At 43.6% G+C, this 15,456-nt stretch overlaps 1 protein-coding gene across 2 annotated transcripts in view; it reads right to left on the minus strand.

Annotated features, from left to right (window-relative positions):
- STX18 (syntaxin 18) overlaps nucleotides 1–10,621 on the minus strand; it is a 70,483-nt gene extending 59,862 nt beyond the window's left edge. Inside the window, exon 1 of one of the 2 annotated variants that reach the window (XM_037384902.1) lies at nucleotides 10,074–10,609. In XM_037384902.1, coding sequence (XP_037240799.1) covers nucleotides 10,074–10,235 — 162 coding nt within the window. In that variant the 5' untranslated portion in view covers nucleotides 10,236–10,609. Of the gene's footprint in view, nucleotides 1–10,073 lie in introns of both variants that reach the window. The other variant, XM_037384911.1, reaches the window with a different exon arrangement.
- Nucleotides 10,622–15,456: the final 4,835 nt, after the last annotated feature.

The raw sequence follows: 15,456 nt of genomic DNA on the forward strand, positions 1-15,456 counted from the left end.
ATGAAGAACTCAGAGAAACAATAAAAAGCATGAATGCAGCGATTAAATTCACTAACATGTAAGTATTACGTTTCACTCTCGCTCTTCCTTCTTCCATTTCCCTTCCTTTCTTTCCTAGTTGGATGTAGTCTATCATAACCTCCGTATCATTCACTGGTATTAATTTTTCTTTTTTATGCATATTTCTACCTCTCATGTTAAGACTGTCTATTCTGCAACCTACATCATTCTGTTTTCTTCCAGCTAAGCCTGCTCACTTTGTTAACAGTCTTTCTGTTCCATTGCATCTCTGCAGCTTTTCAGATGCCACAGGACCCATCACGCTGCCGCTAGCCCACCTTTCTCCTTCTTCAGATGTCATACCGATATAACCTCTGCTTGAGAAAAGGAGGCTAAATATGATAAACCTCAGCTTTCTTCTGCTTTCATATGCACCACAAACTTCAACAAATTTTATGTTTTGTGGCAAGATGACAAATCAAGAACTCACATGAAGTGTCAGTTTAATGGACAACCATAGTCAGGAAAGAGTATGTAGTGACCAGCTACATGATATAACAATTCCTCCAACAACTGTAAGTCAGGGAAGAACCTCCCACAACCTGGAAGGAGGTGAGGTGGAGGAGGAACGCAACATCCTCAAAACAGGAATTTCAGCCTTAGAGACTTCTGGACTCCTCAAGCACCGCATGAGGTTCAGTTACTCAAAACAAAATTAATAGGCAACTAAGGAAAGTCATCTCTCAAGCCAACTTTCAATCCTGCTGTTCAGTTATGTTCAGAAAATAATTCCCATGGAGTTAAGAATGTACTTTAAAACAAACAAACAAAGCAGGGGGGACAGCAACAGACATTTGCAGAGACATTTCCCAAAATGTAAGAGTTCATAACTCTTCCCCCAAGACCAACCTACATGCTCACCACTGTTACGGATGTGAGTTTTGCTAAAACCCAAAGCATCACATGGGGAACATTAGGGATTTGGTATTTAATCCTATTGCATTAAACAAGGTCAGCATTTCACTCGTCTCCAAAAATCTTCTAAAAATTTTTAAAAACAGTCTTGCCTCTGCTATTTCCTTAAAGAGTCTTTTTATGTATTTCTCCTCTACTAATTACAATTATCAACTTCTTTCCTTTCCATCTCTCGGGCTAAATTTCTTCTCTAAAAAGGATGAAGGAAATGAGGAGTAAAAACAATAAATGCTCATAATAAAAACCTAACATTAACCATAATTTGCAGAGAGGAAGAGATAAACCTGAAATATTAAGAAAGCAGTATACTGTAAATCCCCATTTGAAAAGTATAATTTAGAATTGTATTTTCTGCCTAGAACATGGGGGAAGGAAACCCACGTGCATGTAAATGACTACAACATGCAGCACCATCGATGAACTTTGAGGAAAAAAGTGACTGTTCATAACTGTACATGGAAGAAGTCAAAATTAATTCTAATGACCTCAGCTATGGGCCCAATTTATTAGAACTTACCTCTCATTAAAAGTTAAGAAGTGAACTGAAATATCACTTGCTGTCCAAAATTTGGCACAGTCGTTAATTTCTAATAAAGACTATAATTGGCTATACCATAAGCAGTATATATTTCCCTTGCATCCAAATATTCTCTCACAGGAGTTATTCTTATGTAATCATTAGAGTCAAAATGACTGTATAAACTAAGTTTAGTAAATCAGGTTATAATTTTTTAGTTTGAGTATAAAACCAAAAACATTAAAGCATACCATTTTAACCACTTCTAGCCACTTCCCTCATAGCACTGGTTAGTACCAGCTACTCAACTACAACAGAAGTAAGTTTACTACATGACTATGCAGTCTGATGCACTGCTTGTGTTCTGCCATGGACTTCAACGGTACCACTCTCAGATATGGAATTTTTCAGATTAATCCCCATTCAGGTCTATTCTAGACCTATCAAATACATGTCCCATCTTATAAAAAGTTAATATAGCAAGCTGGCTATTTCACTATTTTGAATATTTCTTGGTCTTTTAAAAAGCTTAGATATAATTTGATATGTTCTGGAGACACCAACCTGAACCTGACTCAGAACCAGCAGCATAGTAATTTTTGTCATATTCCAACAAAACATTTAATACTTGGAATTTTTATTTTCATATAACTTTTACTTTTTGAACAGGGACCGTGTTACTCCCTGCATCAGCAGATCAGTACCAGTCTACTACCAAAGCTACTATTCATCTGAAAGTAGGCAGTGGAAAAGCTTGTGACCTCCCAGCCTGCAAGCCGACTCTTTTTTCTTATGATACTAAAACGTAATAAGCACAAGGAATTCTCTGTTTGAAGTCCAGATCTAATAATCTACTAAAGTTTTCCAAACATTTTTTGATTTGTAAACCCCTAGAATTTTTCCAGTAACTGTGCAGACTTGCCTTTATTAGTGCTGTGTACCAGCTACTGATTATATACTGTAACCAGACCTGTTACACAATTTCAGTGGCTGAATTTAATTCTTAGTACCTCTTCAAACAATCCTGAATAGTCTGAAAGGGATCAGAAAGCATGTATGTTTAAAACCACCCACTTTCAATTTTACTATGTCAATAATTATGTTATGCTGTTCAAGGTGGTCCTATATGGTCAGTCTGGGGGACCCAGCTACTGGTTTGGGCATTCCCCACACTTTTTTTAGGCTTTATTAATGCAGCGACAGTGGCAATGATTAAGCCACTGTGAACACCGTACACAAACACACCTACCCCTTTTTTCTCCTATGAGAATATTCTAAATACAAAACTGCCAAGATGTGCAGGAAGATCCCATGTTTGGGACCAAAGACAAAACATCAGCTCTCCACCTCTTCTAATAGCAATGCTATTTTGAATTATCCCATGGGCTGCATCCAAACAATGAGATACGTTGGACTTACGCAGGTATGCATGAAAAGCTGTTTTACTAAGAATATGTGAAATTAAAAACAAACAAACAAAACAACCACAACAACAAAAAAGCAAATCAAAAAACCCACCGCTAACCTATGAGTACCCAGAGCAGTACACTATGAAAGTCAGGTGGCCTTGCAATTAAAAGGTTTGCTCAAAATTTATATTCCATGTCATTTGTTCTGGCTTTCATAAGACCTAGTTTCAGAGTCAAGTTTTATGTGGGGATTTTTCCTCCTCGTTACATATTTGTACAGAGCAGCTGAACATATTTTTGATGTGACTATTGGCCTATCATACCAATTTTTTTTAAGAATCAGTTAATCATTCTACAGAATCCATACACAGAATTTATATGAATAACAGATGTTGTAGCCTCATGAATCTGGCATCCTTATGCGTTCAACAGCTTCAAACACTGACATTTGATCATTCTGAAATTTTGCATTTAACCTTTCAAATTTTCCGTTCTCAAGGATATGTTTTCAGATATGTCTGGTATTGCTTTTGAAGAATTATGCTCCAACACTTAATTTTTTAGCTTTTTCCAAAGCCTTAAAGAAGAAGAGAATCTCCCTTGCAAAACACAAATTTTCATTCATGGCTGCAGTCAAGCCCACCATGAAATTCTGCTTGGTCATTAATTTATGTTTATTTCTGTCAATAGGCTGTGTCAGCCCTGATTCCGTTTCTCCAACACATACTGGACAGTCAGCAATGATAAAAAATTCTCATTCCTTCCATATTTTCAAATAACTAAGAAAGAAGCATTATTTGACAGATGATATTCCCAATCGCTCTTACTTGTCATAAAAAAGTAACAAGAAAGGCTTAGTCAGATTTCCTAAGATTGTCCTAAAACAGAAGTTCAAGTCCCAAACGCCTTTCAAAACTGATCATCTTTGAAAATGTCCGAAACTGCAGGTTTAAGACCACAGTGAATCTCTGAACAAATGTCACATAAACTGGGCCTATGCTATAGCTGAACTGCTTATGTTTGTGACTGAACACTTACTTCACACACAATTTTTTAAAAATATTTTTGCTCTAATCCCTAACATTCTTCAATCACTTAGCACATTAACTCACCTTAATCTCCAATCTGATACCTTACCAAAAAACTAATGGTTTGTGTGGCAAGGCTGGGGGGGCTACAGGGTGGCTTCTGTGAGAAGTTGCTAGAAGCTTTACCTATGTCCAACAGAGCCAACGCCAGCCAGCTCCAGGATGGACCCGCCGCTGGGCAAGGCCGAGCCCATCAGCGATGGTGGTAGCAGCAGGGGGACAAAGTATTTAAGGAGGGGAAAGAAACGGTACACAACAGCAACTGCAGCCAGAGAGGAGTGAGCAGGTGTGCGAGCAGCAGCCCCGCAGACACCCGGTGGGTGCAGGCAGGGCCGGAGGGGCTCCAGGCGCCGGAGCAGAGGTTCCCCCCCAGCCCGCGGTGAAGGCCGCGGCAAGGCCGGCTGTGCCCTCAGCCCATGGAGCCCGCGGGGAGCAGGGACCCACCGGCCGCCCAGGGAGGGCCCCAGGCCGGGGCAGGGGGTGCCCAAGGAGGCTGCGCCCCCGGGGGGGGCCGGGCTGGGGCAGGGGCAGCGTGTGGGGACCCTCCCCCTGGGGGGAAGGGGCGGCAGGGGCAGCTGTGAGGGACTGACCCCAGCCCCATTCCCGGTCCCCTGTGCCGCTCGGGGGGAGCAGGGAGAGACATCGGGAGTGAGGCTGAGCCCGGGAACACAGGGTGGGGTGGGGGAAGGTGGTTTAAGATTTGGTTTTGTTTACTCATTATTCTAATATGATTGGCAATAAATTAAATTTTCCCCAAATCGAGTCTGTTTTGCCCATAACAGCAATTAGCAAGTGATCTCTCCCTGCCCTTACCTTGACCCACGGGCCTTTCACTGTATTCCCTCCCCCCTGCCCAGCTGAGGCGGGCAGTGACAGAGCTGCTCTGGTGGGCACCTGGTGTCCAGCCAGGGTCAACCCACCAGAGCTAGGTAAGTCTGCACAAGCTGAAACACAAGCTTTTGTATCGCTGTATACTACAATTTAAATAGCCGTGTCACTGTAAAAGTTTAAGGGAAAAAAAATGCTGCTTTTGTTTTAATTGACCAAAAAGCTCTAACATATACATAATGAATCCTGACAGTCTTCTATGAATTGCAAGCAATGGAAAGTCTGTCACTGTTACTATAGCTTTCTTGTAGGGAATCCCTCAACAATCATTTCTTACTTGGTCCTAGTCAATATGCAACTGGTGAACAGGTGGAGAGATGCCAAAAACATTCACCATACAGAGAGCATTAGTCATTTTTCATTACATATCAGACAACGCAATGGCTGTACAATGCAGCTGACAGACCAAAAAACCCAAACCAAATAAACAGTGATGGGTCAACGCTGGAGCAAAGAAAATCCTTTCAAAAGTTCATGGCCATTAACATTTGTCTTCGATTTAGAAGAGCATCCATAGGCAAACAGATTAGTTGTCACAATTTAACAGTATCACCAGCAACAGCAGTCTCTACAACTAACAGTACAATGGTTTGAGATAACCTCAAAACATCCTTGTGTTACCAACTTAATCTCAAACAAAAATACCTTCATCAGCTCTGCACAGACTACAGCAATACAGTACACCTGAGCATAAAAGTCAGCTTTGAAAAAATACAAATTAATACAGAATGTTGGAGCATGGTTTGTGACTAACAGAAATTACAAGAGCACACAAAATATATCCTCCCCCTTCTGAACCAGTTTCTCTACACAACACTGAGGCAAGTCAAAGCTCTTATATTCCACATTCTCTGTGCCTACTTTAATTCATCTAAAAAAATCATGTTAATTTTGAGAATGTAAAGCAGGACTTTATAAATGTATCTCCCAGGTGCAATGAAACTCCACCATAAATTCAGAAGCTCATTGTGCAGACACAGAGCCTTCGTAGGAAAGAAAATTGAAATTCAACAGAAAATAAGAACTATTCCAACTTTGCCAGCCTCTTCTCCACATGCCATGGACCTTCAATCTTTCTTCTTAAAGACCCTTAGAGTCTGTCTATGAAGAAGACAAAAAAATAAAAAAAGCAAACATTCCCAAAGTCCTCATCAGATCCTATTGCAAAACTCATAGTTCTTCAGGGGAAAAAGAAGGAGGAAAATATGCTATGTATGACAAGAGAGTTACATCACTTAATACAGTTCAGCCAAGTGCTCAAAACACATTAATAATGTGATATAAAACCTCAGTGGGATGGGCTAGAAAGAAGAATTCTGATCCTACAGCTGTGTGGCTGCTACAGGCACAGCTGAGTGCCTGCCCAGCCCACACTCCAGCTGTGCTGCCGTCTGTTTGGACCAGGGCCGGCTACTGCTCCCGCAGCTTGGAGCGCAGCTGTGTCAGCACATCTCTGCCTGCAAGAAGCTAGGCAAACCCACCCAGAATATAATAACAAAAGGAGCAGGTCTGTGTGTAGACTGCCTATGTATTCCAATATTTGCATGTCAAATGGAGATCTTCAACTAAGGACTTGGTGTTTGTCTAGTTTGGAGAAAAGGAGGCTGAGAGGTGACCTCATTGCTCTCTACAGCATCATGAGGAGGGGAAGTGGAGAAGGAAGTGCTGATCTCTTCTCCCTGTTACCCAGTGATAGGACATGCGGAAATGGTTTAGAGCTGGGCCAGAGAAGGTTTAGACTCTACATTGGGAAGCATTTCTTTAGCAAGAGGGTGGCCAAACACTGGAACAGGCTTCCTAGAGAGGTGGTTGATGCCCCAAGCCTGTCAATGTTTAAGAGGCATTTGGACAATGCCCTTAACAACTTGCTTTAGCTTCTGGTCAGCCCTGAACTGGTCAGGCAGCTGGACTTGATGATCATTGTGGGTCACTTCCAACTGAACTATTCCATTCTGGAACCAAATACAGCATAATGAAAGTGGTGACTAGGTGTAGGTTTTTCAGAGTCTTCACTGTTATTCTATACGGATTCTGACCAGTATCTTTCACAAGTTTTAAAAACAAACTAGTTAACCATTTGTTATGTTTCTTAAACAATAAACAAAAGACCTATACATAGACATACAAGAATTCACTAGCTTTGGGGGAGCTTTTTGAAAAAGAAATGTTAAAGAACTAATGAATGTATCAAAGATTACATTTGCATGGTCTCGGCAGAAGCAGCTAAATTTTTAATTGTGAGGCTATGATAAATTATTTGAAAAAGAGTTTGGCATATACAATCAAACCAAACTGCATGTGGCTGAAACAAGCAATTAAAGTAATAATTTATTTTACTACAAAGCTTATTCTTCTAGCTGCAGTTTCAACGTTCTATTCATACGTTAAAATGCTGGTCTCTGGTCTAGCAGGTTGTTGGCTCCCTCTCAATCCTACTCATTGATCAGCATGTTGATAGAAATCATGTTCAGACCTGCTTCAGCACACATTTTAAGCCTTGGCTTCTTCTCCAAAGTCATTGTTTATGTAAGTACCACTAATTAAACCCATTCTCCCCCTCAGACAGACTGTTCAGCTCATCCACGTTGCCATTAGGTGTTTACTTCACTTGAAGCTCCTGCAATTAAAGAAGTTACTTTTATTCACATCTTTGTCGTTCTTTCTGTTGCCATGACAGTGCCCCAAGGAAACTCAGAAATGACAAGGAGCTCAAAAAGGAGACAGGGGCCAGCAGGAAACAGTAGCTGTGAATAGGGGAAAACAAAGGACTACAGTGGGAGGAAAAGGACGTAGCTATAGCACGCCATCGCTACACAGGACTATGGCTGGGCAATAAAAATATAAAGGTGCGGCTAGGCTTGAGTACAAACATAATGACAGAACAGTCAGGGTTGGAAGGTGCCGCTGGAGATCATCTAGTCCAACCCCCTGCTAAAGCAGGTTCACCTAGAGCAGGTGGCACAGAATTGCTTTTGAACATATTCAGAAAAGGCAGCTCCACAACTTCTCTGGACAGCCTGTTCCAGTGCTCTGTCACCCCCAAAGTAAAGAAGTTCTTCCTCATATTCAGATGGAACTTCCCATGTTTCAGTTTGTGCCTGTTGCCCCCTGTCTGTCGCTGGGCACCACTGAAAAGCGCCTGGCCCCAGCCTCTTGACACTTGCCCTTAAGATATTCAAATACATTGGTAAAATCCCCTCTCAGTCTTCTCCAGACTTAATAGGGGCAGCTCTCTCAGCCTTTCCTCATAAGGGAGATGTTCCAGTCCCCTAATCATCTTCACAGCCCTCCACTGGACCTTAAGGAAGAAAACCAAAACTGGCAGAAAGCAAAAGCAATGTTGATGGTAGGAAGGGAAGAAAGAAAAACAGACTAGGATGAAGAAGTGGGTGTGAGCCTAGTCTAAGGTCGTAAATTGTTTGGAATAGAGACACTGAAACTGAGGAGAACCCAAAGTGCAGACAGAGACAGTACTGGTGGCAATGGGGTAAAAAGCTTCAGAGCGAATGACCAGAAGTCTGTGGCTGTAAGAGTATCTAGAATGTAACCTAAGAAAACCTCTGGTTTCCTCTTGCTCCCTCTGCTACCACAAACAACTGTGAAACACTTCAGCAAACCATCCAAACACTGTCTAGTGCTAAACCCTTAGAGGGCAACAACCTGCCCTCAGCATCAGCCCAAGTGCTAGAGTTCTGAATAGCAGATTTAAAAGTTACAGCCATGTTGACAACGCAGATAAATGTCAACATGATGCCCTGTGATAAAGTTTCAATCCTTTTTAGAATTCTAGGAATTCACTCACACAAAACTTGTGTTAAAAATTAAAAAGGCTTCAGGGAGCCTGTTCTCTCTAACACTGCAGAATGTGGAATATCTTTAGTCAAAATCAGGAGATGGGGGGTGGGGGGGAAGATAGATCTCATTGAAAAAGATCTTGAATGCTTGAATGTAGTTTTGTGGACTGTTCTGACCACTGCAGATAGATCCCTACCACAGAACTCGCAGTTGACAAATCACTTAAATCAGCTTTTTGTAATGGTTAATGATTATGTGTTCATTTAACAGGTACCCAACTTGCTACCCTCTGCTTAGGCCTCAAAGAAATCACTGAGTTACTGAACATCAAACACCAAGTGTTATAAAACACATTAATTTTTTAGTACTCATTCTCAGAACTGGGGAAAGTAGAATGAGCACAGAAATGTGACATTAATATCTGTGCTTGAAAACTAAATTAATCACAAGTTCGAAAATGACCGAACAAGGTCACTTGTGCATTCTTCATTTAGGCCTAAACTTGTATATGTGCTCTGTAAGCCTGTCTCCTCAAAAAGTGTACTGAGAAGTCTTTTTCCCCTAGTTTTTCAAAATATGGTCCAGTGCCTTATTAAACGTGATAATTCAAACCCTGCTTTGCTGTCAGACTTTTCCCCCTGCTTTTTACCTTCAACGTTTTTACAGCATGACTGAGGATTATTATTAATGCTCGTAAGCCTACAGCTCTGTAACTCCTCAACTTCTCGGTGCTTGCCTTTTCAAGTCTTAAAATGTTCCGATTACCCTTTCACGTGCCATTTGTACAGAACTGGCACTTCACAGCCATACCGCGTGACAGGGGAAAACAACAACACTAGAGACTTCGGTGCAACGTTACCGCCGCTTACGCTCGTGTTTGCTACGGAGGCGCCCTCTGACGTGGCACCGGCATGAGGAACCAGGCGTGTGAACGCAGGCACGGCCGCGGCACAGCCCCCAGGGACACCCGGGTCTGGGCGACCAGCAGCGCCAGTCCCCGCAGGCAGGGCCGCGGCCAGCGCCGCCCCCGGGGGTCCCTGCCTGCCCCGGCCGCCGAGCGGCCCACCCCCGGCCGGGCCGCGCCGAGGGGGCCGCGGGCGACAGGCGGGTCGGAGCCTCCCCCGGCCGCCACACCAGCCGCCGGGCTGCCGGCGCTCCCAGTCCACATCCGTGTGGGAAAGAGCTGCCCCGGGGTCGCTTGCGGGCGGCTCCGGGGCCCGGTCGCTCCCCCGGGCCTCCGGGGAGAGCTGGACGCGGCGGGCCGCCCCGAGGCGGGGGTGAGGGGGGCGGGCTGCCCGCGGCGGCGCCCGGGCGGAGCCGCTGACGGGGGGGCGCCGGGGAGCCCGGCTGCCGCGCGCCCTGTCCTCCCCCCGGGGCCCGGGTGCCCGCCGCCGCACTCACCACCTCCCGGGCCCGGCTGGTGAAGTCGCTCTTGCAGCGGGCGGCGCTCCGCTTCAGCAGCTCGTCCTTGGCGCTGTCACCCGCCGCCACTCCCAGCGCCTTGTTGCGGGTCTTCACCGTCTTCACGCTGGCCTTGAAGAGCAGGGTGATGTCCACCGCCATGGCGGCCCGCGCCCTCCGCCGCCGCCCGGTGCCGCCGCGCACTCTTCCCCGCGCAACGCGGCCCCGGCCGCCGCGTTCCGCCCAGCGTGGGCCGGCGGGCGGGGGAGGCCTCGTCGCCACGCCGCCTTCTCTGCGCGGCGGCGGGGCCGAGCTCCTCGTCAGCCCCCGCGGAGCCCGCCCGGGCCGCGGTGGGGCGCGCAGCGCCGGGCCCGGGCAGCCGGGGCGCGAGTTCGGGGGAAGCGCGTGGCTCCCGCCGCCGGAGCGCGGCTGCTGCCAGCGGGGGCCGGCGCCTCCCGCGTACGCGCCGCCGCGGGGCTGTGCGCGGCCCCTCCTGCCTCACCGCGGCTCTGCGGAACGCAGGTGCCGTTCCAGCCCAACTTGGCCGCCCAGACCACCCCCCCACGGCGCCGTCGCAGGTGTCGCCAGGTGGTGCTGTTACACGCAGTCTTCCGAGATTTTACATCGGCCGCTTAGCCACGGAAAGACACGTTAACTGGAGTTACTAATACATGTTAGCAGGTCTGCACCGGGGTGTGGGATTGGCGCTGGTGTGAGATTCCCGTGGGAAATGATGACACGTGTATGCCCCCTGGTCCCGTGTCCCCGAGCTGTATGGGTGGAGCAGCCTGGTTCACCTGGAGCATGCAGCCATGGTTGCTTCTCTGCTGAGGAGCTGGCCGGCGAGGCCCTCTGCTCTGCCACCCAGCCCGGGACAGTGTCACCCCGGTACCTGGGAGGTGTGTTAGGCGCCGTGGTTGGTGGCCGTGCGGATGCTGCACGAAGCTGTGTGAGATAGTCCGTGTGAGCAAGGGGGCTTCGCGGCCGTGCGCCCTGCAGGGGGCTGGCTTTGTGAAACTGCGTGGCACACGGGAAAACTTTTGACCCTATAACCAGTGGTGATGTTACACACATATATAAGTGTGTATATATGTAACGTAGATGTATGCATATATATGTGTGTGTGTATATATATATATATATATATATATGTATGGCATCTAATGCTCTGGGATCCAGCAGATACCATGCAGTTTTTAACTATCCTTTCACTGACCAGAAGCACGTTCCCCAAGACAGTCTCCAAAGAGCACAGTTTCAAAACCCTGCCTCTCCCCAGTGGGCTGGAACCGCAACTATTTTTCCTATCTACTCCAGAGTACCTGCTTTCTTCCCTTGCGGATTACTACTCTTCTTTCAGTTCAATTCTCATCAATTCAGCCTTAGCTGTACGTTAGTGGTTCCCTCATAGTTATATTGTGATTAGTATTCTTTCATACTTTGTTATTAATATTCTATTTAAAATTGTGTTTTTATTGTGGTACATACATTTGTATTTCTAATTAAAGGGACAGACTGTTTTAAGTCACTGTCCTCGGTGCTGGATTTACCGTGAAAATATATTTAAGGTATTAAAGAAGTGGACAATGATGGAAATTAAACTTTTCATTCCAGGAATGCCAGCAGTATTCAATTGAACTTTGAGCCAAATGCCTTTGCTCTTTCAAGATTAAGAAATTCAGTATAAAGATACTTTAGCAAAAGACTTATTTAACGGGGCTGTGTGGAATTTACACATAGTAAATCAGGTACTTTCAGGTGTGTTTCCTAAAACTGGTCATTTTCCTTTTCTTTGCATTACCAAAACCAAAGTAAACACACAATAAAATTCCAGGAATGTCACACTGACACCCTCATTCTGAAACTCCCTGGAGACACTTCTGAGACATGTTCACCAATGCTATGTGTTAAGGTAATTTTCATATGCTGTGGTTCTGCCATCCTTATGGCAACTAATGCCTCACTCTGCAAACACATTATTTCACAGGCACTTGCACAGGTAACTTCTTGCCAATAGAAATAAGAAATTCACAGCTTAGCCCATGGTAGTATGCTCCTGAAAATGTAGATGACAAAATTATCTGGTTTTGTGCATATTCAGCTGTATAGCTTATTCCAACATATAATGAATTTAACATTTACGCTCCCTTGAAGTATTCCTATTTAAGTGGGCACTGGATAAGAATCTACAGATTTTTGCTGTTAGAGTGCTCCTTCTTTACATTTAAACTATAGATATATGAAAGTTATTTTGAACTTCACCTCCCCTTCCTGCTTTTAGAAAAAACAACTTATTGGTGACTATGTGATCTTATAGTTTACTGACTTTTTAATGAAATTTAGGTACTTTAAAATAACTGGAATACTCTATACATTTTTGGATGAAAAAAGAAACCACAGTTCATTAAAGCAAAGTAAATTTTAACAGACATTCTATTGTTTACCTCCCGACTTTGCAAAGATTAACACACATACTAAACCACTGTGAATATTGTGAATACTCCCATTGGGGTCAACAGAACCACACATGGCACATGCACTTAAGCACATAACCCCTTTACTGGATCAGGATCTTAGCTGGAAATTCTTGGGAACAAGATCATGTCTTTATTTCTACTTTTACTTATTTATTTGTGCTTTAGGTATGTGACCAGTAGTTACTGAAAAACACCCCAAAACAGTAAAAGTAATATTACACAGTCAGTTTTGAACCTCAACAGTCTTAAAACTTCCATTTGGGCACAAGGAAATAAACAGAGACACATTTAAAAAGAAACATAGTATTAAAATTCCATAGAGCTGATCTCATCTGTCAGAAATGGACTGAACAGTTAATCTGGCAAAGGAAAAAGTTAAAGTACCTTTTTAATGTGAAAGAAGGTTGCTCAAATGGTCTAAGTCATTAGGTATATAATACCCAGGGCCTCTGCTGTAGAGATAAATAGATAGCTTTGAAGATTACAACTGCTTTAAAATCAGTTGCTAAGAACTGGTGCCCAGAGCTTTTATTTGAACTTGATCCTAGCTTCCTGTATACAGTAACTGCATCTACTCAGTAGTTATTTGCACTTCCACAGCCACCTTGTTTTGGAAGTTTAAAGCTTACTTTGGAGCAGATAGGTTTCAATAGTACATGCTGGAGCTTCCTGTAATTGCTAAAAAGACTAACCTTGAAATTTAAGATTTGCAGGTTGGAGTAAAATTCCAAAACACACACAAAGGACTACAGTCCCACCAAAAGCAGTGCAGGTAAATCTGTAAGAACACATACCCTGTGCACTCAGTCATGCCTCAGCAGTAGTATATCTGGCAGAGGAGGAATTAGGAATTTGCAGGCTACAAGTTTTGTGTGCAGTGTGAGGACAGCATGCTGACCATCAGGTCTTGGTGTACCTGCTTAATAGACATGTCCAGTAAAATGTCCTGGACAAATCTGCCAGCAAAAAGGCATCAGTGTTTCCCTGTGGTTATCAATCAATATACCCACTAAAGAGGGGCCGGTGAGGTTCATCTCTATTCAAAAACAGGTAACTCCTCAAATTGTAATTTCCTTTAGTGTGAGAGGTAAACAAAAGGGATAACGCTCCTGAACATCTTTTCAGTGTGTTGCAGCTACAAAGGTCCTAATTTGGCATGGCAATAGAAAAGTGCATGCGGTCCATTTTATACATTTTATATTTTTTCTGGCATAAACCCAGTGACTAACTTTGTGATGGCAGTGTGGTGAACTGAACAAAATATCAAAAGGAAGGCAAGTTGTTTACAGTGCATATTTGTAATCAAGACAAATCAAAAGGGGAGGAGCGGTATTTGATGACTGTTTAAACTTTTAAGCCAATAGCATGCATACTTATTGGCTTAAAATCTTCAGTAAATGGAAAAACTTTATGCATATGTAAAGAAAACTTCTTTGGTATTTAAAAGTAGGATTGGAAGATAGTACAACCTGTACATAGGAAGTATTGTCACTGTGTACAATGAAACAAAGTTTTGTGGAAAGAACGTGTATGAGCTACATACCTATAGGAACTTGCATTGTCTGTGGCAACAAATATTGACTGCTAGAAACCAGTCCAATTGGCAGTAATGTCAAAGTTCTGTTATTCCTCTTGAAACTAGACCATCACACCAAAATTTACACCAAAAATAATTTTTAAAAATAGAAACCTCTCATGTAAAATATATTCTGCCTTAAAATATATCTGTATATATGATGTCTAACAATAGAAATTCAGGGGAAAAAATGATGACTTGATTTTCTTATTGTTCAGAAGCATGTTTAATTATTAAAGACATTATGTATAAACCCATTCTTTAGTTGTAGTGTACATTCTAACATGATACATGCTATCCAAATTACATAATAAAAGAAGTGTGTGTGTGTTTGAGGCAATTAAGCTTGAACTATGAAAGTTATGCAAGAATTCTCAGAGGTGCCAATTCTTCCTCACATAAATGGAAACACTGTCCCTGCCTTTGGACATTGTGTGTAAAAATTCCATTGCGTGTGAAATTCCAAGTGAGGAAGAAAACTGTAGGTCTTCATCAGAAGAAAATTACCTTATAGTCAAGATTTTATAAAAAAGAGTTACTTGGGTTATATACTTAACCAATGCACCAAAAATAATGTTAGTTTCCAAAGCAGCAGACTTCTGAGGGTAAAATCTTCAGTTCTTAGCTCACAACTCAAATTGTAAACCTGCAGCTTATCCTACAAAGCTCTGAATCTTATAGAATAGTGTGTATTAGGGGGTTTTGGCCTTATCTCTAATGCTTCTTGACTGATCCAACAGCAACAGTAGTTACAGCAAATGTATTTGTGCAACTAATAACCCTGCTGTATTTTAAGCAGATTACCATCTAACTTGGATAGCGCCCAACTAGTGGATCCAAAGCAATGGTAGCTAAGAGGAAGCTTAGAATCAAAGCCTTAGATCAGATTCCTCAAAGGCAGTTAGGAGCCTAACTACTAAAGACATCTGAATCCCATTCAAGGTGTTTATATATCACTTGATTTCAGTGAGTTTTGGGTGTCAGGGTTCACCAACAGCCTTCACTGTCCCTAACCAGTCACCTGTCTTCTGGGTGACCTCCCTGTGGGCTGATGTCAGGGGGTGCTCGATGCCTTGGGCTGGGGGTGTCCCTCTCATGCTGGGGCAGCAAGACAGGCTGCATTGGTGAGGCCTTGCTCTGCTGGCTCTGGCATTGCAGCCAGCTCCCTATCCCTGGGCAAGAAGCTGGTCCTTGCTTTGCCCTGACATTAACACCTAAATATCGTGATTATGACTCTCATAATTAGAACAAATACAGCCAGCAATACCTGTGGCAGTCATTTCCCACAGCCATCATATATGCCTGGAAGAAATCAACAGAGACAGTGTTC

The sequence above is a fragment of the Falco rusticolus genome, chromosome 1, assembly GCF_015220075.1.
Source record: "Falco rusticolus isolate bFalRus1 chromosome 1, bFalRus1.pri, whole genome shotgun sequence".
In the NCBI taxonomy this organism is placed as follows: domain Eukaryota; kingdom Metazoa; phylum Chordata; class Aves; order Falconiformes; family Falconidae; genus Falco; species Falco rusticolus.